This window comes from Lissotriton vulgaris, chromosome 8 (assembly GCF_964263255.1).
Source record: "Lissotriton vulgaris chromosome 8, aLisVul1.2, whole genome shotgun sequence".
Classification (NCBI taxonomy): Eukaryota; Metazoa; Chordata; class Amphibia; order Caudata; family Salamandridae; genus Lissotriton; species Lissotriton vulgaris.
In genome coordinates, this window is record NC_141696.1 from 249,017,609 (window position 1) to 249,043,134 (window position 25,526).

At 42.3% G+C, this 25,526-nt stretch overlaps 1 protein-coding gene across 4 annotated transcripts in view; it reads left to right on the top strand.

The window, feature by feature from the left end:
* Positions 1–25,526, top strand: part of APP (amyloid beta precursor protein) — a 484,182-nt gene that overhangs the window by 397,300 nt on the left and 61,356 nt on the right. For 2 of the 4 annotated variants that reach the window (XM_086934030.1, XM_086934028.1), the window contains 2 exons: positions 1,910–2,131; positions 22,304–22,357. In XM_086934030.1, the coding sequence (XP_086790156.1) occupies positions 1,910–2,131; positions 22,304–22,357 (276 nt within the window). The remainder of the gene's footprint in view (positions 1–1,909; positions 2,132–22,303; positions 22,358–25,526) is intronic. The other 2 variants (XM_086934029.1, XM_086934031.1) reach the window with 1 other exon arrangement.

Here is a 25,526-nt window from a genome sequence, read left to right on the forward strand (position 1 = left end):
CATTCCTTATGGAGTACCTAGTTCCCTGAAGTGAGCTATTCCTAAGTGTAATGATTTGTAGGCCCTGATGTGTGATCTTAAGGAGTTAGACCTCCTTTGCTGTTCATTGGTGGCGTCTGAGCAAATGTTCAGCCAGGGTAACCCTGGTCCGTCATCCTTGTTATGACAGATAATGTAAATTAAAAGCCTGAAATGGACCAGAATAGACAACTGTTCTGCAGTGCTTTCAGCTAAACCCCACTTCCAACTGGTGTAGTATTATTCATCACAAGGACCTTCCTCACAATTTCTTTTTCTGTGTTTATCTTAAACTCTGAAGTAACTTAAACGATAAAAGTAGTGCACAATAAAATCTCAAAATAAATGAATATTGTAATGTATTTTTTTCATGGTTTGTAATTCTTCCCTTTTAACCTTACTCGGATTTTCCGGTCCATCACATATTTAATTGCATAGGAAACATTTTCTTTATCATTAATTCCAGTAATATACTTGTAAATATTTCACATGCAGAGTAAAATAAACATATTTGTAAATAATCTGTATTTTTAATCTACACTCGGATATGTTTGTTCAATTAATCAGTTTTTTTCCCATCCATGTGTGGATTAAAAAAAGCCTTACTGAGATTAGCAGGTGTAACACACAACCCACCACTGTGCCTCAAAGTTGTAAGAGCAATTCACCATTGAATAGGAAACATCATGTAACAATTTTGCCATTTTCAGGTAGACTCCTACCAGACAGCGTAGCTGTTTGGTTTGCTAGTGACATCTTCTGAATATATGGAAAGCTTTCCTGGGAATGCATTCCACCCATTGCTTACCATTGGCTTTGTGGTTTGTTACTCACATGTGCTTGCGTTCTGTTTGCTGGCTGTATTTATTTTAGGCTGTCCAGCTTGAGTTTGTCCCTTCCCGTGCCCAAATCCTATTAACTGTACCACCAGTACTGGATTTCTGTAAACAGGCATTTAAATTGTGTTCTTATCTTGTCAAATTTACTATGCATTCAAATACCAAGGTCACGTGTCAGTCTGTCTTCAAGGGAGCTTGGTGTTTATTTTTATTTCTCTGAATTCAAAGTTAGAGGATTTATGCGACAAGACAATCATGCTGGCTACCAGGGGAGTGCTTGAGGAAGGATTACAATGGTATTTCTTCATAGCATGCAACAACATTTAAATATCTGGAAATGAACTGTGAAAATATTTCAGAATTTATCAGAATTAGAAAAGTAAAAATGAAGCACATTTTGTTGGCAATTCTGAAGTGTGGTAGAAACAAATACTTTAATACAATCAAAACAAATCAATACACTAGGTGATGGCATTTCTACACTTTATGCGCTGTATACTTTCTTGAAGTGGCGCAGAGCGGAGGGGCGCAGAGTAGATTAGAGGGGCATACAGTGGATTGGCACAGGGTGCACAGGCGTATACTTAAGTGATACAGAGTAGAGTGCACTGGTGTAGAATGTAGTGTTGCAGAGTAGAATGACAAAGTGGATTGCCACAGAGTGGAGTGGTGTAGAGTGCAGTGGCGAAAAGTGTAGTAGTGCATAATAGAGTAGTGTGCGGTAGAGTGCACTGGGAGAGTAGAAAGGTGTGAAGTGGGGTAGAGTGCAGTGCGGAGTGGAGTGGCGTAATGTGTAAGGGTGTAGAGTGAAGTGGAATATGCATGGTGTGGTAGCACTGGTGCGCCACTCCACTCCGCACTGCACAGATTCGTAATATACTGTTTTACCTCAATATGGTTAATAGAATGTTGGAACCTAATGTCCAAAGGACAGAACCTTGAGATCCCACTTCCAATAAGCCTGTGCTCCACCTTGGATTGTTTGTAGCTCATGTGTTACGGCCACTTGCCCTCGTGCACTAAGACACAATTCTTTTTCTTTCTTCTTCTAGATGAACTGCTCCAAAAAGAACAGAGTTACTCAGATGATGTCCTGGCAAATATGGTCAGTGAGCCGAGGATTAGCTATGGGAACGATGCCCTTATGCCATCTCTGACTGAGACCAAAACCCCAGCAGAACTGCTTCCGGTGGACGGGGAGTTCAACCTCGATGACCTTCAACCGTGGCATCCGTTTGGAGGGGACTCTGTTCCTGCCAACACTGAAAATGAAGGTACATAATAGAAGGAATAAAGCATCCCATTCTAATGTGATGTAAAGTCCAGATTTTCTTTTTGAACGGTGAAAAGTTGTTGGCATGCCTTTTGACATTTGCACTGCCAACAAAGCAGCATGCTTCATAGATTTGGCATTTTTGAAACCGAAAACCTTATATTTTATCAAGAAATAGGTTCTCTCAGAGCATGGATTTGGGTGTGTTTTCTTTAGTAAAGATATGCACTGCGGATATGGCAATTTGTAATGTGCGGTCTTTTCACTACTTATTGCTAAGAACGTCACTTGGTGAATCTAATGATTTAAACGGCAATGAGCAAACATTTTTATAGATTATTAAACCAGTGTTGCTGAGAAGTATGTGCAAACTGAAACTCTAAAGTCTTGAAAATCTTCCAGCACGAGTTTTCAGCTGTGTAAATCAAAATATGGAAATAAGATACATTGAGATGGTTTGGTAATGGTATCATTTGAAATCTAAAACCTAACTTTGAATTTTGTTTTGTTTCTAAATTACTCCTTCACTGCAATGTCATGACTTTTTAACGAAGTGGTAATTTAGTCGTTTTTGCCTTTTTAGGTTTTTTCGTGCTTGATCATGCTTTGCTACTAAGGATCATGTAAATTTGTTTGCGTCAGAGCAGTATATGAAACTTGCTGTGGCTGTGCGTATGTGTGTACACTGTTTGAGTCTGATGAATGTATTGTTTTTCAAGTCTCATTCGTGCCGTTGCATGTTTGCAGTTATTTAAGCAACATGAACCCTAGCAGGTGGATTAAACGTGCAGCGCAGAGGTCAATTGAGATGCAAAAGTCACTAGTGAGAGGCAGTGCGATGTGTTCAGGTGTCTTTGTAATAGCTTTATTTTACTAATTTAGTCCGCTGAGGGTGTTGGGTGAAGAACTGAGTTAATAGGATTCTGGTATCAAGAAAAGAACATGCATCACATGTAGTAACAACATCTTTAATTATAGGTTACCATACAAACTAAGGACCCCAAAATATTTATTATCTTTGAATGAAAGGTGTTTTTGTGTAACCATTCAGCCTTTTTTTCACTTATTCTTCAACAGTGCTTTGTATCACCCAGTTTCTCGCATGATTTATATGTGCCTTTTTTATTTATATATTTTTAGAAAAGTGATTGCTGACCTATAATGCTTTAAAAGTATAATGTGAGGGAACAATATTGAATAACAGCCAGCTATCAGTTATTCAGTGCATGATATTACTATGCTTGTATATTGCATCAGAAAATGAGCACCAGTCTCTTCAGCCGTGAAATAAACACTCCATCTGTGTCATTGTTTCGATTATATCCATTTGATTTGTATAACAAAATTTCCATCCATGCGTGAGTTACCATTGGTGAAAGAAAATGGTCTCTGGTTACATAAAAGATTGGCTGGCACACTGACATGCTGCACAAAGCACTAGGTCTTCATTCAGGTAGACCTCGTAAGGTAGTTAAGTTGCCTTTTCACTTACTTAGCCGGTAGTAGAGATTAAAGTTTGTAACTGTGTAAATGCTTCAAAATACTTTGTGTTGGAAAAATGTCCACATTTGAAGTATTAATGAACCATATCACTTACATCAGTCATTAAAACATACACATTCTTCACACATTTTCGTGCCTTAGGTCATCTGAACCATTTCGCCTTTAAATCATGCCTTTTCACTACTGCAGTCTGAATTTAACTTTTATATAGCTTTAGGAAAACCCACATGCCAACGAAAAACAAAGTTCCCATTTATTGATCTAGTCCTACTGGCCATCTTCAGTAAAATTCTGCCTTTCACAGCTACCCAAGGGAATATCTGCATTACGTTTGTCATCCAAGATTGATTGTCTGCTGTTGGTCAGCTCCTAGTTTAAGGTGCAGTGCATGCGTCACACTACATGGTTATCCGTTAACACATGATAAAACCTCTGTACTAAAAATATATGTTAAAGATAGCTTATTCGTGTTAGAAATGTATGAACGTGGGTGGCCAATACCTGGAACCTAAAAATATTGCATATACTTGGACTTCCTAGTAGTACTTTCATTCACAAGAGAGGGGCCATCTTATAATGGTTTTTCGGTCTCGGGGTGACTGGGACAACATGAAGCTTCATTATTTAGTCTCCTCCTCACCTTTCCTCAAATACTGCTCTGAAAAGAAATCATTAAATCCTTTAACTATAGATCTGAACAAAACTTGCTGGCTGTATCTAACCCATGGCTGCCTGCCTTCTAAATCTTGCAAAATCATGATATTTTTAGTCATGCCAGTCCTTCTGTTTGAGAAGTCTCTAACAACTCTTTCAGTTGTGGCTCAGCGCTTGCACCGGTCTTTTGTGAGAGTAATCTTCAAGTTCTTCTGTTATCCTCACTGACAATTATTTAATCTTTTCTTCATTTCTATTACGAAATCATTAACCTGCACTCTCTTCCACCGTTTGTCTCCAGGGGCAAGATAGTTCACCAACCTTGAGGTCTTTCTTGGTGTATAATCAGAACTCCCTGCCTTCATCACCTTAAAGAAATACATACTTCAGTCCTTCCATCGCCAGAAAACTCCCTTACACGATCTCCTGCGCTTCACTATTTAAAGGGTTTCAGACATGGATCACTTTCTACATCCCTTTGGACTGGTTACATATGCAGAATCAATAACCCACCTGTTTTACTAGCAAGTTTCAACCCCCTTAAGGACCGCCACATTTATTGCCTATTTTTACATTATATGGTTTCTGTTAAGTTACGTGTTCGGTTGTCAGTACTGTGCACATTGTACTGCCTCTTACTAGTATCTATGCAGCATGTAAGAAATTGCACTGGCATTCTCTGGGAAAGACCCGCCACAGTTGTCAATGAGCCTGCACCAGGACTAACAGCAGCTTGTGTGCCCATGCCACTACCCCTGGCAGACCATTACACTTGGGCGGAATAGTTCATTCAATAGAAATACTTTCCATCCTGAGAAATCAGTTGATCCGGATCTGAAAGAAATGAATATACAAAAGCCCCAGGGACATAAGTGGCATTTGCTGGTGCTTTAAGTCAACCTTTGCACAAGGGTTTACTAACGAGAACTAAATGGCTAATCTCTTGTAGATTTTCATCACCTAATGAATCGGACACACAGAAATTGTCAATGGGAGAGTTGCTAGTGAATTGTTTGCTTTAGCACTTATGAATATTGATATTTGCCTAGGATACTCTTCTTCAGGCATCTATCAGCAGCAGATATTTGGCAGTCATGAAGAAAGCGCAGGAGACCTACAAAGCAGAAATCATTTATTTTTACCAGATCCACTGTACAGCTTCGGGGGAGGGGCTTCTAACATCCCAGTGTGATGGATAGGCCATTACTATTTATGTGGCTGAATTGTTTAGTACAAGTCATTTGACTGCCTACAAAGCATAGTGATGAGGCTGGCAAACGTGAATATGGGCGAGGTCTGACTAGATGGAACAGAGAAAGCCGCAGTTGCAGGAGGTCCAGTAGTTTGTCATTAGCAGAATTGTTGCTGTTTCAAAGAAGATGCTGGCCTCGGGTTGAGGAGAAATTATATTTACTCATTTGATCCACTAAGAAGTCTCCTTGAGGTGAGCAAACATAATAGTGAGAACTGAGGTAACAGACCGCTTCTCATAGGGTGTGAGGAGAGTATTCCAGTGTTGGAAGCTTCCACTGAGTTGCATACCAGAATCATACTTGTAGGTCCTATTTTTAGTTGTATTACCCACAGGATGGTGTATCAACCTAAGTAAGCTGGCCTATTGCAGCACTTTGATTGTGGCAGATTGTTAAAATCTGGACAACTTTATGTGGGGGCTATAAAAACTGAGAAACATCAGTAGATCACCTGTAGAATATGGGTCGATCTCTCCCTGTACACATTAGTCAATGTAATCTTTCAAACCTAAAGTTGTAGCTTAGCTGTACCCTCAATTAATCTTTGTTGCAGCATGTAATCATATTCCGGGAATTGTCCTAAGTCAGAATTTCAACCTGCTCTGTGGGGTATGTGTTGGGATTTGGCCAGATGTTTTACCCACTGACCTTTCTGCATTCTTTAGTTTGTTGACTTACTGTGTCTCCTGAATTTTAATGACTTGTGCCACCATTTTCTCTGCAAGTATAGTAGATCCACACTTTTATTATTAGCCCATTCATTTCAACTGTGAATAAGGTAAGGCCACCAGGTTTATAATTGTAGCCATCAGTTATTGCTACTTGATCCATATATTCTCTATCCCCTCCTTATGGCATGTACCAGCATTTGCAAGTTTAAAAGAAACCTGAACAATGCAGTACATCTTGAGGGGAACTGGTCTGCATTTTGCTTTTAAACCTTTATTTATGAGCACCATAGAATCAATGCAACAAAGAACATTCACCACTGTATGCAGCTTGGCAGTAAGAACAAAATCACAGCAGTTCAGGCAGCAGCCGCTGTCCACACAGGAGCAGTTTAACAATCTATGTAGAACAGAACAGCCATCTTGCCCAAATCATGTTACCTCTCCACCCCGTCCCAAGACCACTCAAAGCTTAAATTTCTGTGTCAGAAGATACATCACTCAATAAAACTTCCCCACTAGCCAAAAGCCTGTCTTCTAGGGCATTCCATATTTGTACACCCTCCTCTACTTTCTCATCCCTCTGAGTTTAATATGGAGCTTTTCAGCCAGTGCCCATTCTTCAATGTCCCTACACCATCTCCCAGGCTCCGGTAGTTGTTATGGCAGCCCTTTGGCGGGTGAGGACCAGCGTGACTGATCGTGCTTTTTGTAGACCTCGCCAGTTTTTATTGTGTGCTGATGGTTTACAAAACTCCTTAATCAATTAAATTATTACATTCTCATTCCTCCATTTTGTGAAACATTGCAGTCACCAGTATTGCAACTGGATGCTGCTACTGTCTGTATAGGAAAATACCAGTTTTAATTGCCAGTTTGGCTTTTATGGAACCCAAAAAGGATTCAGTTAAGCAGAAAATACATGGGATCATTAGAAGATATGGTAATCCTGCTTTAGGACGTTAGCATTGTAGAGGATCAGGGAGCACTTAGGCCCACATCTTGTTGTTGACATGAGCATGTGAATGGAACCCCCCGACCAATCTGAAAAGTGAAAAAAAAAAAAAATATATATATATATATAACATTAAACCCCCTCCAAACGAGCACGTTATTTCTGTGGTGCTTTAACTGATACAGCTTAGGAAAATTGAGAAGGAGGTAAGAAGTGAAGCATGGATTTCAGCAGTGCTGCCTGTGCCTCTTAACTACTCTTTCACGCTGATCCCTAAATTTGTTAAGAAGAAAGAATACACTTGCACCATTACAGGACTGCATAAACAACTTGAAGCTCCTTTGATCAAAATCTATATGAAGATATTGTAGCTCGCTCTTCATGCACTTTATAAATCAGTGCTTCAAACAAGAACTGTTTGCATAAAGAAGCAATAGTCGTGCCTCTAAGTATTGATCCATTGTATCCATCACCAACACCAGGCCTCCTGTCAGTATGCAGAATGATGGAAGAAGTCTAATGCACAGACTTAAAGCAATTTTCGGATTTCAGATATGCAGCATGTTGAATATTGCTTGATAATTTCTCAGATGAAAGCATTTCCCAAATCCTTTTAATCTTTATACGGTAATTTCCTACTCTGTAACTGTTATTAAAACAATTTTCAGCTGTAGAAAGTATTTTGGTAATTATCTGATCAAAAGTAATGGCACAAGCTCAAGATGTTGTATAGAAAATAGCATCTGTCTGAGCCAGTATAAACAACTCCTAAGAGATCACTTCTCTTTGGAACCGCGTCTGAAAACTGCACTGTACTCTCCTTGTGCTCTCATTAGGACAATGTCTAGCATCATAAATCTGCAAATTAAGTTATTACTCGAAAACTCAATTCATAAAGTTGGTTGTGTTCAGTGGAGGGTGAATGACTTTGAGTACGCAAACAGCAGTGTTCAAGCAAATGTTTATTCCCTTAGTATAGTAGAGAAGCTGATGTGCCAACTCAAAAGATGAAAATATTGAAGCAACTAAATGTAAATCTTCCTGTTAGTGAAGAATCGTTAAAAGGAGATGCGACCAGCCAGGTTCTGCATATTCAAGCTCCCACCTTATTTGTTATTGGAAAGGCACACCTATTTCTGATCTGAAATGCCAGAGAATCTGATTTCTGAATATTAACCCCTTCGCTGCGGCGGCTATTCCGCCGCAGCGCTAAAGGGGCGGGCGGCCGCGCGGCGGCCGCATGCTGGTGACGGAGCCGCTCCGTCACCAGCCGCGGTTGAGCTATGCTGGTGACGGAGCGGTTCCGTCATGGCCCGCCCCGCTCATTAGAACGCCCGCGCAGGCGCGAAATCAGCGCCGCGCAGGCGCGGCGGCTGGGCCATGACGGAACCGCTCCGTCATCAGCACAGCGCACCCGCAGCTGATGACGGAGGGGTTCCGTCATCAGCATGCAAAGGGTTAAAGAGGCAATTGGTTGTTCTCATGTTTACAGCATTATTGAATTTGCATGGTTTTGTAATAAACCAGACTGGCCATAAGGCAACCTGTCATACTTGCCAGACAGTACGTGTTGGTATTGGAGATTTGTTAAACGCACCTTCACTCGAGGGTCTCATGGCGCTAAACAGTAAGCTGAATAATGGATGCTTGTTGCGGTGCTTCAGATGAATTTGAAAGGTCAACTTCAAACTTTACTAACATTGAAAGGTAAACTTACCCCCAAATATGCTATGACTTTTCTTGAGTCAGCCTGATTTGCCTATAGAAAGGAGACCCATTGGGGAAGACTGCCATTGCTCGTACTTATTTCACTGCAGTATCAATAGTAGGATTGCCCGATTATAAAGGAGCTACATATGTCTGCAGTGCTTCATCTTGCTTTACTTTATCTTTATTCTTTGGCGCACCACCTAAACTTGATGTGCATATCTATTGACACAAATTTAGTTTGGATACCAACAAGGCTTTCTCCCTAATGCTTGAGTTGTGTATGATTTCTGACAACTTGTCTAGCCCATTTTCTCCGTCTTGGTAGAGTCAACTTCTGTTCTCATGGCCGGCCATGTCTGATATTGAAACAGGGTTCCAATTGCTAATTCTACCACCCATCTTTTTGTGTTGGGCCATATCACTGCCCTGCTTTGGTCCATTATAGGGGTCATTTGAAGTGATTTCCCTAGGGTAAAGGGGAGGAACAAAACTATAAGACCGAGGAGGCCTCAGTGTGAAGCAACTTCTGTGCCCTGACTTGGCCTCATGGTCAGTAGCTAAATAGCTGAACGATCTAGCAAGTGAGTTGTCTTCCAATGGCCACAACTGGCCACACATTTATTGCTTGTGGTCAGTCGCTTTTAATGCTTAGGTTTCAAAATGTGGTCATATGCTTCCTAGATGCATGTTGACCGGTCTTGAATTCACACTGTGTCCAAACATACATGCATTGATGCTGCATTTAAATATGCCACACAAACTTAATTAGACATTCATAAGGTAACTACAGGATGCTAAAGTTTGGTGGTTACATATTGCTCATTTTCAGTTTAAGGAAACCACTGTTTTTGCAGATTGGTTGGCAACATTTCTTGTGTGAAGTTGCATAACACAAATTTGCATTAAGAATCCCAGTATATGTTGGCATGATTAGTGAACTTCATAAGTCATACCATCTGGCAACGTGGTTTCATTTTTTTAGCATTGGAAAATTAGGAATATGGCAACTCACTATGATATCATGCATGTGTGGGAGTGGACTTAAATGATCTCTTTCCTACACTGTTCTACAAACAAGGTTCTTATTATAGTCTAATTTATTTCTGTGCATGCAGGATACTTTGAGTTACGTGACACATAAGGTCTCCTGATACTATAATGAGCAATTTCAGAAGAGGTGACACTTGAGTCAATGTAATCAGCGGGAATAAGCATGGTCTTCAGAGGGTAATTAAGGTCAGCTCAGTGCTCTCCTTCTGTAATCGGGTTAATGATCAAATAGTCATGTTTCAGAATACTTATCGTTGTGCTGGTGGCAAGTTGAAAAATACAAAAATCTGGAAAGTTTTGGTTATTTTTCAGTTGCACAAGAAGCATTTTGAAATGTGTAGATAATTCAAAGTTTGGTTAAGTAACAAAATGGATATCTATTAAGATAGATTCCTAATTGTGAGGGATTGCTTTTGTAGTCACATTAATCGTCGAAAAGTCACTCTGACGCCTCGTCCGGAGTAGTTAGGGCTATATAAATGCAATTACAATACATTAATTCTTCTATTAAAAGCATACCATATACGTTCAACTATATCGTCGGTGAATGTAGAAATCTGGATTTTGGGGGGGGAATGGATTTATTTTCTGTACATAAAAATAATCCTGTATGCCAATCTGGATCTTCAATATATTTCAGCTCCCCAGATGTGGTCCCAGGGTGGCGCCAAGTTCGGCCGGTGTTGTTATTGACCTTGAAAGTGATTGACGTGGCCTACAAAGCTTGCCCCTCCCCACAGGAGCTGGTTTCTATTTTTGCGTGCCACAAAGGGCCAAATACAGAGCCAGCTGAGTTTTTCTCATTTTTATGCAGCATTTCTGCTTAAAGTCAAGTCAGCAAAACTCAGAGGGCAGTGTTGGATCACCATCAGTGTTTTATGTAATGCTTAGAGCCTGACAAAAATCCCATTGCACACAAATCTTGGCTAAAGGACACCAAAGGCACGAAGGGGAAGAGGGCCATTATTTTTGTTTCACGTCCTTGCCCGTATAAATGCACTTCTGTGTCATTCCCCATTGCAGAGCCAAGCTAAGCAGTCCCAAAGAGTTCACTCACTTTATAGAGTTTCATAAGCAGTAGGGAGACAATAATTCAAATGCCTTTGAATGTCACAGATAAAGCATGTTGTGCTAGCACTCACAGCGGTCTTACTTCAAGCATCACACCTTTTCATACTGGCATCACCAAATACTTCTTTCTGATTAACGGTTCCAGGTACAGCATTACATAAAATGCAGGTAAATGACCCCATCCTTCCTGCTGTACAGCTTGAAGAATTCGTGAAAATGATGCAGAAAATGTTTGCGGGTGTTGCATTTTCGTTTGAGAGGCATCGTCAGTTCCCTTAACCATAAACAGTCCTCCACCACCAGCTGGTGCCCTACCTACTCCGTGGACCAGGCCATCTTAGATACAGCCACCTCATCCTGCTGCATGCCCTGTGTTGGTTAAAGCAACTGTACAGATAAAGACCCATGAATCCACCAAGGCGCTGTCATTTGGGTCATTGTATTTTGATCTCCTCCGACAAAGGGCACTGACTTTGACTGTGTCTCTGTCTGTACAATGATAACAATCTGTCAATCTTTCAACTCATTGTTTCTAACAAGAGCTAGGAATGTCTTACTCTGGTTTCTTGGAGATTTGCATCTATATATGGAAGAATGTAAGTCAGATGAACACACCCCTTCCTATTTTGAGGGGCAAGAAAAAAAGAGTTGTCTCAGGTGGACTACTGATTCCTGCATAAAGATACTGAGGTTGAACTACGCCTTGAATTGCAAAAGCCACTGGGCTTCATACCTCTCCAGAGTTACCTTCGATCTCCAAAGTCTCACCTGACGTACCAGTAGATTCCCCATTCATGGCTCAGGAGTCAGAAAGGACGACCAGTCAGCAGAGGTCAAGACAATATTCTCATTGTAATCGTAGTGCCTTTCACACAGCAATTGCTTTTCAGATCGCATACTGGCAATTCAGAAAGGTTTTCTTTAACTCCCTTCGTAACTAAATGGTGATCCAGACAGTCAGAGGACACCCCTACCCACAACACCTGGTGTTTAGTCTCTCTTCTACCATTGCTAGACTACTTGTTCCCCTTGATTTCTCTGATCTAGGAAGAAATCAAACTAGATGCTTTGGATTGCAGTCATTGCATAATCAGTGCAGTATGTAAGTCTTCCAGTACCTTCTTGCCTTCTAGCCTTCTACCTTGCTATAACCATGTCATTGGGAGATGGCCAAGGAGAGAACAAGGTTTTTCTCTGGCCATATGCTCTTAAACCGTACTCAGATGGCTGTCCGATACACTACCTCTCAGTATGCCTTCCTTTATTCACCATACTCAAGCTGAATTATATAGATGTTATTGCAGCTCTTCAGTCTTACAATATAAACATGAAAATTTTTTTAACAATTATTTATTTACATTATATCTTCATATATGTAGTACCTCATCACCGCGAACATTTTTTTCCGTGTTCGAATGTTTGCTTTCAATAGACTTTCACTACCACTCTCTAACTATTATGCTTTTTGTGAAATAGCAGTATAAACCAGATACCCTGAATAATAGTTGTCCATGTAGAACTGCTCAAAAAACCCCATCCGTAAGCTCGGAAAACATTCAACAAGCCCTCCTTAACTTTGCTCTGTTACTCTCGGTTTCTCTGTCTTTTTTGGGAACACCATCCGATTTGTTCACGAGAGAGAAAACCTTTACTGTTCAGCCCAGCTGATAACATTTAATTTTTCCAAACCAAATTCTCTGCCAATGTCATTTCTATAGGCCCGATTTATAACACATTACTTCTACTGCTAGATCACCATGTTATAGCCTCACAAGGAACAACACCTACATAGCCATTCCAGCTGCATAGATGGAGGTTCAATTATGATGACTAGCAGAAACCTGCTGTAGCTACAGGGCCAGCATGTTAAGCTGTTGACTGGGCTAGCTACAGGTCAATCCCTTGCAACCCCGCTTTAAAATCAAGTTGAGATAGGTCTTATATCTACGGCCATAGATGGTGCAAAGTTCCTAATTTAAATCATGTTATGTTATGTTATGTTAAGTTTAATTTCTATAGCGCACGGCTACTCCTACGGAGTGTCCCGGTGCTTTATATTGGCAGCTCATAAAAAGAAAAACAAAACAGATGAAGACATTCAGAAGAGCAAGATAGCATAACTAAAGGGTAAAAAGCCACGTTTTTAAGCCTTTCCTAAAAGACAGCAGATTAGAGGTACTGCGCAAGGCCAGTGGTAGAGAGTTCCAAAGCTGGGGCGCCCTCAAACTAAAGGAGCGCCCCCCAGTACAGGCCTTCCTAACTCGGGGGACCACCGCAAGAGACAAAGATTCAGAACGCAGAGCTCTGGTGGGGCGATAAAAAACAAGCCTGCGTTTGAGATATTTTGCTCCCAAACCGAAGAGCGCTTTATGAGCCAGGGTCAGCGCCTTGAAAACTATCCGCTGCCGGATAGGCAGCCAATGGAGTGACTGTAAAAGGCCAGACACTCTGGCTCGCCTGCGGAGGCCAAAAATGGCACGCGCCGCAGAGTTCTGCACGACCTGTAGTCGCTGCACAAGATAATCCGGGTCCGGGAGACCCAAATAAAGAACGTTGGCATAATCCAATCTGGAGCCAATCGGAGCTTGCACCGTGATCTTCCTATGCTTTTCAGTGAGCAGAGGGAGGAACTTCCGGAGCATCCTAAGAATGCCAAAACATGCGCCCATGAGGCCGAGGATCTGAGATCTCATCGTCAGACTATTGTCGATCTTAACTCCCAGGTTTTTCCCACCTGGGAGGCCTGAGCTGGAGGAAACATATCAGTCGGCCACCATGCCTGCCAATCAGGGTCTAAGGTACAGCCAAAGAACAGCACCTTCTACTTGTCAGAGTTACATTTAAGGCTGTTCTGCTGAAACCAGTCAAACCGCCCGAGAGAATCCCGGATGCTCTCTCCATCGAAGTCCTCACCTTTCCTACACGTGAAGAGAAGCTGGGTGTCATCGGCGTAGGAAACGATCTGGGCCCCAAAAGACTCCGCCAGTGCCGCCAAAGTGGTCATAAAGATGTTAAAAGGAGTCGGGCTCAACACAGAAGCCTGCGGAACTCCGACTCCCAGTGGCGGCATCTCAGCGGAGCTAGGGGGGACCCAGACAGTTTGTCGACGGCCAGCTAAGAAAGATGTAAACCAGCTGAACACCGTCCCCCTCAGACCGATGTTATGAAGTCTGGCGAGGAGCCCCTCATGGGGGACGGTGTCAAAGGCCGCCGACAGATCAAGCATGACAAAGCATGGCCTTGCCTCCGGAGTCCAGAACCTCCTTGATGCCCTCAGACACTTCTAAAAGCGCTTCTCGGTACTCAAATTGGGCCGGAAGCCGGATTGAGAGGGGTGCAGCAGATCGCTAGTCTCCAGAAAAGCAGATAGAACGCTGTGTACGTGCTTTTCCGTAATTTTTGCCAACGCTGGAAGGAGCGATATAGGCCTATAATTGGCCAACATCTAGGGGTCTAAACCCGGCTTTTTGAGGAGGGGGATCACCATTGCCCGCTTCCAAGCCTGCGGGACCATCCCCTCCCTCAAAGAGCGGCTCAAGAGTGGATTAACTAGTGGGTTTACCACATCCGCCATCCTCGCCAAAAATTTGGCCGGGCAGGGGTCTAGCGGCGACCCTGATTTAAGATTTGCCAGAAGTGCCAATGATGTGGAAGGAGAAATAGGCGGAAAGACAGACAGGGCAGAATCCGGGGTGGGCGATGGATCTGACCCGACCCCACTGCTAGGATGAACTTCCGCTGACCTCCCAGGGAAGGAGTCCTGGATCAGTTTGATCTTGTCCGTAAAAAACTTTGCAAGATCACAGGCCCATGACTCAGAGGGCGCGGTTTGAGAGAGATTAGATCTAGGGGTTATAAACTCCCTCACAACAGTAAAGATCTCCTTGCAAGAATTGGAGGCTGCCTCAATCCTCCTCGCCAAGTAGTCCTTTTTCTCGCGAAGGATATCACGGTGATAGGCTTTAATTGCAGTCCTATAAGGAGGTCTGGCCATCGGGTTGTACTGAGAACGCCAGGCCCTCTCAGCCACCTTGCACTGGCGGCAGGAGGCAAACAATGCTTCCGTAAACCACGAAGCAGAAACCCGCTTAGAAATAGCCCGAGACGCCGACACAGGGGCTAAATCGTTCAGCCTATCAGCCACAGCTGCAAGGAGTCCACATCCTGCTCAAAGTCACCTGAGAGGGGACACGGATGGTCAAGAAAAGCCTGAGCTAGCATCTCAGGAGTCACACGATGGAGTGCCCTAGAAACAGATCCCTGTGATCTGGGCACAGTGCTAGACAGTTTCTCCCTGCCCCGTATGCAGAACCTAGTAGCTTGTGGTCAGACCAAAGCACCGGGACAAGCTCTATGTCCTCTAATGGGGCCGTGGAGAAGACCTGATCCAGAGTGTGACCCTTGTCATGTGTGGGGCCAGAAAGAAAAGGCACCAAACCAAGGGGAGCCGTGATATCAAATAGCTTATTCACATCTGAATCCTCGCCCTCATCCATATGGAAGTTGAAATCTCCCACCAACACACAGTGCTCCGCCCTCAAAGCTAGCCCTGCCACAGCTGCCTGAAGTTCATCAAAATAAGATTCCGTCGGACCAGGGGGTCTATAGACCAGCAACCCCTTAAGAGCTTGATGAGGAGCCAGAGTAATGGAGAATGCCAGGAACTCAGAACCTGTGATAGTTTCCATCGGGATGATAGAACAAGCAGCCCGCTTATTCACAACAAGAGCCACTCCCCTCCCCTCCCCTTCAGTCTATCTTGGCGGAAGATATTATACTCTGGTGGAATAGCCGTCAAGATATCCGGATTGGATGATTCACCCAACCACGTTTCCTTTAGCATCAGACATAATGGTTGTTCTGTAACAAGGAGGTCAAAGATCTCCAAGGCGTGTCTGCACACAGATCTGGTATTTAGAAGTAGGCAGAGATGTTTAGTTCTAACCTCTTCCCTCTGTAGTGACGCAACCGGAGCGTAGCCGGGAGTCTAACCACATCCCGGGCATAGCCTCTTACCCCTATAACGTCCGGGAAAGACTGTACGACAAGCACAGGAAACCTTTTGCAGGGAGCGAAGTTCCAGCGACGAATAGTGTACCATCCTCCTGACAGCTACAGAGAGCCCTAAGGCATCAAACCCGTCCGCCGCCCCGCCGCCTCCGAGACGCTGACGGGCGCAGCCGGGCAGGACTCTGGCAAGACTCAGGCAAAGCAAGGGAAACCCCGCTGCGCGATCCCGCTGCGCTGTGAGGACAGGTTTAAATAGGGCCTCCAGGTGTGGTAGAGACCGCCCCACGAGGACGCTCAATATGGCGCTGCCAAAGCGTCACTGACCTACCCAAGATGGCGCCCAAAGTGGTAGCGCTACAGAACCCCTACAGCCCCAGACCCGGACCCGCTAAAACAGCGGTGGAAGACTATTTAAATGCAGGTAAGGGGGCACTCCCAAGTAAAAACAAGGAATAAGGAAAAACAAAACAAACAAAAATACAGAACGGGTATTTAAAAACGAACGCGCTGACCAAGCAGCGCTGAAAGCTAAAAGCTATGCTGAGCCGCCCCAACGGGCAAACGATTCCAATCATGGCTAAGTTGATCTGACATTGGAATTTGGAGACCGGAAGCTGGATTTCAGTGTCTACTTTTTTGGACAAGATTGACTAAAGAATCATAAAAATGCCTCTGCCTGGATGGCTACTAGAATATTACAGATCATCTGGCTGTTCAATAGATCAATTCAATGGATGTTCTGCCTTATTTCAGCTTTACTAAATGTCTACACATTCCTGACTAGCAGCTTAGAATTACTTGCCATCAAAGCCATAGATTTTATGTAAGGTTTCCAGTGAAAGACTTGCTCGTTGACTAGAGCCATTTCCACTGATTGTAGATAACACAAGTTCAGTGCCAATGTTTAATGAGAATGTTTCGACCTGGATCGTTCAGATAAGTATTGGACAGCAGTTTTCCTTTTGCCTTATGTCATCTCCTTTAATACTACACGCTATGAATAGATGCTTACAGGATAAATAACATAATCCTGCACTAGTCAAGATAGTGACAAATAATGTCATAGTTCGGAAAATATATATATATATATATATATATATATATATATATTTGAATCAAGTTTGTTTGCTCGAATAAGTAAGATGGTTAACAAACATTTCAAATAAAGTAGCATACATATCAATTATAAAATAAAACTTTCCTGGCCCTACAAAACATAAGCTAAAAAGATATTTAAATCACATGCATTTAAAATACTGAATTTTTAGTTATTTCAAATATGTATTTACTGTAAGTTTGAATGAAATACATAAGGCCTATATTACCAGTTAAAATGTAATTATGGGATTACTTGCTCTTAATGTTATGTTATGTTATGTTATATGGGACTTTTATAGCGCAACGGCTACTCCAAAGGAGTGTCCCGGTGCTTTGTGCTCCAGACCTTAAGAAAAGACTGGAAAACATAACAGTAATAAAAAGACAGAAACCAATAAAAAGGAAAGACGCGCTAACCAGAGAACAGCCAGGTCTTTAGACCCTTCCTGAAGGTAAGCAGATTAGATGTGGCCCGCAAGGACAGCGGTAAGGAATTCCATAGCTGGGGGGCAAGGAATCTAAAGGACCGACCGCCCAGTCGGGCCCTTTTTATACGTGGCACCACCGCCAGAGCCAATGACTCCGATCTTAAGGATCGTGCAGGCCGGTAGAAGTCCAGCCTCTTCTAAAGGTATTTTGCACCATTGGCATGCAGGGCTTTATGGGCTAAGGTCATAGCCTTAAACATTATCCTCTTCCGTATAGGAAGCCAATGGAGGGATAGAAGTAGATTTGAGGCACTAGTACGGCGATGCAGGCCAAAAATCGTTAGAGCAGCAGCGTTCTGGGTCACCTGCATGCGCTGTAAGAGATATTCTGGCAGACCCAGATACAGACACACATCTTAAGACACACTTCCAAGGCTACATCAGCTGCATTCACCATGAATACAATATTCCAACCATCTGTGGCATATAGTAGGGAATTGGGGTGGTGGGGCAGGGGGAGTTAGAAATATATTAGTTAAAAAACGTACCTTTTCCGCTTGCCGCATCTCTCCTCTGCTTCTCTGCTCTTCCTGACTCCAGCCTGGAAGAAGATGCAAGAAGCACCCTGGAACACAGGCTCTCCTCTCCTGATCATAATGCTGCATTGCAGCGTTGTGATTAGTCTGAGCACCAGGGAGCCTATATTGCTGTACCCAGCTGTCCATTACAGCCTGGTGTGGAAATATGCAAAGTGCGCATGACTGCTTGGCCGGGCAAAACATCCAGCCAAGCAGACATACACACTGAGCCACCAGCTGAGCCCCTCCCCGCCCTAACTCAGCCCCGCAGCAACCCCAAAAAAATGATAATGACTTTCAGTTATCATTTTATTTTTCTTTCTTTCACTGCTTTAAGAGCAATGGGGCAACAATCCTCCTCCTTATCGACGGAACCGCCACTCGAAACTATCCCTAATTTGCCATCTTCTTCTTTATTATTTGCTTCAAGTATATTTTCCTAGCTTCACTATCAGCTGAATAGATAAGAAACAAATGATGCTATTCATTTCGCATTCTGCTATTTCTCTTCCAAAACCTGATTTCTCATTAGCTGTCTTGCTCTTGTATACCTTAGGGATTTGTCAAGAGAAACAATGGGAGTCTAATCACAGGAGCGGGAGGCTGATAATCTGTGCTGCCCTATTCTAGTTTGAGGTCCTGCAGATGGAATAAAGTAGCTCTTTTACTAGCATAATACTTGTCTGTTATCAAAGGATGATAGTAGGGATCTGTGCCCTTCCAGTTAACCTGTCTGCCCCCTACTATATCAGCATCAAAATGGAAGTCCAATTTATATTTTATATATCTACATATACATTTGGTAGGATGGGCAACGCATTATCCAATGTTGCTAAAGCTTTCAAACAGAAGACCCTCTATTGGACACAGCTTCACTGATTATTGTGTTTTAATTTTAATCCCTGTTGTTTGGGCACATTGCATTCACCTGTACCAGATCTTTCTTTGCTGTGAGGGCTTTAGACAAAACATTCTTTGTGATCTTTCCAGCTTAAGTTTTCAGAACTATTACTTCCAAAAATACTTTTAGTACTCCACTGTAGACATTTCCCCAAATGCAATGTCAATTATATTGTCTTTTTCAGGTTTTCTTAACCTTTGTTTTCAATATTTTAGTACTCACAATAATTAACGTTAAACACTTGCACTTGGTGTTGCAAACCAATAAGAATTCGGTCGAAGTTGACAAGATTGGCAGCATGTAGTAGTGTTTTTTTACATGCTGACTACTCACTTTTGGGGAAAACGTAAAACAGTGGTAAGTACAGCTTTCAAATTAGATCCAACACAAAAAGTAATGGACATGAATACAGGCTTGATTTAGTCCTTTCACCATTTCAAGTCTGTCATTTAGCAATCCATTATCCCCCAATTGCCCCTTAGTCCAAGGGTCTGTCTGGAGTATTTTGATTAAATTCAAAAGACAAGTCCACATATCTGTGCATCTGTCCACCAAATCCGATCCGGGATGGACATCTACAAAGTGTGAATAAAGGGTCACTATCCAGAGCTCTGTAGTTTATAGAAAGAAAGTGGTGTACCATGCAAGAAGCAGGTTGGACACCTTCTTACTTCATCTGTATCAATTTAAGTTCTTGGACCCATTATTCCAACACCGCAGTGCAAGATGCCTAAAGATTTGTCACAGCATTTAGTAATGGCATAAGCCTCTTAGATCCCAGGATTTTATATATTGCCTTTCCATGATTGTGGTACAAACCTTCAAGTAATAATATACCTAAATAACTGGTTGTACATTTGTTCCCTGAACAAGGGTCTTGCTTAGTTCCCATATTTGAAAGCCCATCTGGCCTTGGCTGTTGCTAACAGGGCAATTTAATTCTGTCGGGTTTTAAGCGTGTTCTTGCGAGCAGTTTCTGCAAAATTATTTTCGGACACACTTACATTTTGAGAAAGCTTCCCATACAAATAATGCATTTAAAGCTTCCTTCCACTGGTTTACGGATAATGGTCAGTCAGGCCTAGTGTGAATACTTGGCACCACCAGCAGCTACTTGAGAAAAGAACCCCCATGAACTGCTTGCCTCAGTTGTTACCTGCATCACGGATCCTGCACTGAATTTAGCTAGCCTCTTACTCTCTCTCTGCAATACCTTTGAACTTAACTGCTTGGTTATATCTTAAAGCAGAGGCTGCTCATAAGTAATCGGTAGTCATGGAGTAACTTCCTTAGTCGACTACGTGCTGCTGTGCTTTTCGTATCAAACCATATGTGCTACATAGCCTTACACCTATGTAGATCTGGTCTACACCCCCCTGTGTTTAATCACAACAATTGTTGGACCTCATTTCTTACACACACACTCTATAAACTCACAAGTAATTACAGTGTCCCCATCAGATGTTTTTTTCAACATTCAAAGAGTGGCAGCTCTGCTGATAGCAGCTTTTGGAAGATCACTTCTGTTAAGCGACATACCACAAAACTGCTAAACAGCTGGGTGAAAATTCAATAATCCGTCGTCATATAATCAATAGGCTTGTTGCTATGACCTCTATTGTAGTTACGCCTTTGACTCTATTGCTAAAAAATCGACCTTGTTAATACACACAGTACCCACAAAGCCGCTCACTCTCACAGCCATCGCCACCCTTCAAAAGTAGAAGTAAAAAGTAGTGAATGAAAGAAATGGTCAGGTTCTGTAAAGAGCCTTTTGTCAGGGTCAGGCAGGGAATTGTTTTAAGTCTCGATGCACCAAACAAAAACTGTTGAAGCCTGGGGCCAGGAGAAGGGTTGGGTAATACCAAGATTTCTTCTAGATTTTTAGATGAAACAAAGCCATATTTTTAATTTTACAACACAAGTGGCAAAATGTATTTAAAGGCATTTCTGAAAAACTTGTGAATTGTAGCAAGAGTTCCCAATCTGATGCAGTACCAGGAAGCCTGGTTCCTCCAAAGCAGCGAGCCATCTACATGCGAGGAAAAGATTGTGCATTAACTTTGTGGGTTTAAGCTCAATAAGGGTGTAAAAATATCCAGACATTTTGATTGAATGACATTCATAACCCCCTGGTTTTATATCCATATTGTTTAAGATCACAGAATTATTGAACACACTTTTGAAAACGTTTGGGAAAGTATTGGTAAGTTCGGAACAGGAATAAAACACGACTGTAGCATCTCTGCCACTGACATTAATCATATCAAACTGGTTGCGCCTGCACATTTTTTCAACTTGCAACACAACAGCTTCGCAAGTCATTCAAAACAGCATTTCCACTTACCATAAATCTTCATCGATTGACATAAGGTCCCTTGTTATGGCTTTAATAGCCGAGACACAAACCGGGTTCCCCAGCTTTGACGTCGACCTCTCTAGTCGTAAGGCTACATCCTCTCCCCTTTGTTCGTAAACTGCTTCAACCACATCTTCTGTACCCTTTTCCACTCATTTTACATTTAGTCTCTGCAGATAATTCCTTCATTCACCTAAGCATATACTCAACCCTTCCTGCAGTTGCAATAACATCCGCCAGAGGTGGTTCATCTCTGAGCCAAAGTTCATGTCTCATTTTGTCAGACTTACTGTGCACAACAAACTGGTCACAAATTCTCACCTCCAGAGAAGCACCAAACTTGCACTAAACTGTCATCTTCCTCAACACCATAACATACCCTTCAACAGACTCCTCTTCCCTCCGCACTCTTCACCCAAATTAGTTCCCGGGACATTCAGCTGTGATCAGCAAAACGTCTTCCAGAATACCAGGATATTCCCTATACACTGCAGGCTCTGCCTCTCGTGGAACATGGGTGATATATTGAAAACTGACATTAATCCTTGGACAAGCAGAGGACAAATTATACACATCATACCTTTTCAGGAACCGCAGCAAAAACTCCTATTCCGTCCGATGGAGTGGGAAACGGACAGCGGTTAAATGTGTTTGCATGGCAAGCATTGTTTGAGCAGCTGCACTACATACTTTTCTGATGTTATTTTGATCCGAAGGGCTTGATTATGGATCACTGTCAGGAGCTGCCAATTTATATGCAAAAGTTGTGTTCAGCTGTTGTTAGTCTTGTTAACAAAGCGCTTTGTAACCCCTGCTACCATGTTTGTGTTTAACTTGAATGGCATGCGCCACTCCTGCACCGCCTTTCCCAAAGCGTTTGACTTATTCATATTTTCGTTTATTTCTTCTTCGCTTCTTTTGCTGCCTTTGTCCAGTTGAGCCAGTCGATGCCCGTCCAGCTGCAGACCGAGGACTCACAACACGACCAGGTATATAACTTGCTTGGCACTGACCTAACCTACTTTTCTGCAGCATGGCATCCTGAGTTGAATATAATTTTTGTTTACTATTGGTAGTTCTCATGAGGCAGTAATATTCCGTATAGGATCAACTTAGCCCAGTGAAATGTCTTGCACTTGTCTTGTTTTTTTTGTTTTTTTCTTATGTTCATTTGATTGGAAGGCCATTGTGATGAGGCCTCTAGTGGTGATTTGTTGGTTGTTTACCCAACTTTAATGGATTAATTTGTTTATTTACTCATTTTTGTACAATAATGTATCTCAGGAGGTTATATATCCATTTATTTTTGTAAACACCTTTGTCACTATGCAGTTTTTTTAATGTGGGATTGCATTGATGATAACTTATGTTGTGCTTTATTGCCCATTACTTCTGTTTCTAAGCACTCGCACACAATTACTTTTACTATTACTGACTGTAAGAAATTGGATAACTGCCCACTTCAAGGAATAATCACAACCCTTGTCACGATGAACCCTCAAAGTCCCTAAATTAAACTGTGCTCAGTCCCTGGAAGCCATGACACAGAGCAGACTAGCTTCATTTAGGCCAATGTGTAAATTATTTATTCAGTGCCAAAACAGTAATAGCAGGGAAATGCAAAATAATAAAAACCCCAAACTGAATTAGAAAAAAGTCTAAAAGTAGACAAAATGCCAAAAATACAATAAGGGGAACCAAGGATATGATTTTTTTATTAAATGGGAATAGTGCCAATAAACAAAGAGCCATTGATAGTCCATATAGTCAATGGTCATGGTAGACTGGGACCTAGATGCAAATTGATGCTGATTGCGATTGAGCATGGGCCAATGCACCAGCTAGGTACATCCTGGTCAAAATTTTACTTCTGACTTTACTCTTTTAAGTCCCAGTCCACCCCAGGAAAAGCCCCTCAGGAGCTTAAGTGAGTCAATTAAAGATACCCATGGTATGAGTCAGAGGCCAACAGCAGGGTATAGTCCAGGTGCCACTGATCAGCTGGGTAGTTGCCAGAGAGTCCTCGTGTAGCTTGTTGTATCCCTGAAGCTTTAGCAGGTGGTCATCCTAATGACACTTGGAGTCCACATCCTTGTCCTGGGTACAAGAGAGCAGATACAGTCCTTCAGGGCTCTTCTCAGGTGAGCGGCAGCAGGTTCAGTCCCCTTTGTATCTTCCTCCGGTCCAGGACTGTTCTCAAGTGGGTGCCTGGATATGCTACATTTATTCCTGGCACTAGCTTGTAGGTGGTAATGACTCCTGGACACGGCCTAACCAATGGGGTAAAAGTTCCCCAGCAAACACTACCCTTTTTGGGCACTTTCACAATTGCGTAAGTCTAGGGCCAATCTCAACTTGGGTTGTGTTTGTGTGTGTATATGTATGTGTGGGTTGTGCGGGTATGTGCCCAATCAGCTTGTACTATGGTAATCCTAGGGTACTCCCACATCTAATACTAAAATCCAATTTGAAGCAGCAACTGGACCCACAATAAATCCAGAGCCTGTCTGGTAGAACAGAAGTAGGGTTTTTGCAGCAACCAGATACTAAATACACAAGAATTGTTTTAGCATCCTTTTCACCTTTTTTACATGTGCTCCTGTGTTGAATGTAAAACCTAGAGACAGAAGTCTGGTAGGACAAAGCATGGTTCATCAGGAACCAGACAGTCGATATACAAGAATTGTCTTGACATTATGCTCTGTGCCTTTCAAGTGCGCCTCAAAGTGTTGTGTAAACCCAGCAAACATGTTGAGCACGATTTAACACTGTAATGTCAAAGAGGATGGTAACATCTCCAACCTACATATTTGGTGAAGTTCAGAGGTGTCCTCTGTGCTATTCAGCTTATTGTTTGCTACTGAGAAGCATTTTAAACACCAATTCATACTCTAATCCCTGGCTGGGAGAAGTTTGAGAGCAAATGCAAATTAGCCTCCAGGAACTTCAGGCATAGGAAAGGTAACTATCTAAAAGTTATTTTTCCTTAATATTTATTCAAAATCTGGCACAGCCATTGGATTGTATTTTTTATTACTATTTAAAAATAGTTTAGTTATTTTTCTAGCTAGTCCCATTTCTGAGATAAGGCATTAGGATTTTAGACTGTTTTCTAGTTTTTTAGATAGGGCAGCAGCTAGGCCCACCAAAGTGAGAAATACCTTTTGAGTGCTGGTCAGTTTCTACATGCCCTACTTTTAAATACTATGCACACTGCCTTGTGGACTACAAGACCTATATATGGGTGGCCTATTTATATTGAAAATGGAGGCTTAGGCATGTCAAAAGAGGGTTTATTTTAATAGGTTAAATTGGAGTGTTGAAACTGCCACAGTGAGGCTACAGTGGTAGTCCTGAAGCCATGTTTTACACTGTCACCGAAGTGGAAGGCACAATAGGTGCTGCAGTCCACTAGTGACATTTAACTTACAGGCTCTGAGTATATTTTGATCTATATAGTAGGGACTTATAGATATGTTAAATATACCTATTCAACCATGTTTAGAGGGGGAGCAGAGGCACTTTACTAATGGTTAGGAGGGTTGAAAAGCACAGAGTTTCTAACAGCAGAAAAAATATAGGGTCAAGCAAAAGGTAACAAAGCCGAAAACGTGGATTCTCAACGCTCTTTAATGCTGCTCAGTTTAGCATGGAAAGCGGAGTTGGATTTGCTGGGAGTCCAACTCCTAACCTGTAGATCAATTCAGTGTTCTTGTTGCCCTAGGTCAAATTAGTTTTATTCTGTGTGGTCAAGTCCTAGGATGTCCCTAAAAAGCACAATGTATATCCACAGTTTCATTAATGTCTACGTCTCCTCCTTGGCCCCAGTCATCTGCTCCCATGGGTTAGAACTCACATCGTACGCAGATGACACACAAATTATGGTGTCACTGCTACCAGGGAGGGAGACTGATGTGGCCAGCAAGTTCCAGGAGTGCATGAAGGCTGTGAACAAATGGATGGCCGGAAACTGTTTAAAACTCAATTCGGCTAAAACAGAAGTGATACTGTTTGGTTCCACAGTCAATTTCTGGGGCCCGGGTTGGTGGCCAGAAGAGATGGGGAGTCTTCCTATTCCCGTCACTAAGGTCAAGAACCTGGGGGTCATTATAGATGATAGACTTTCCTATAGACCCCAGGTAAATGCCTTGGCCTCAT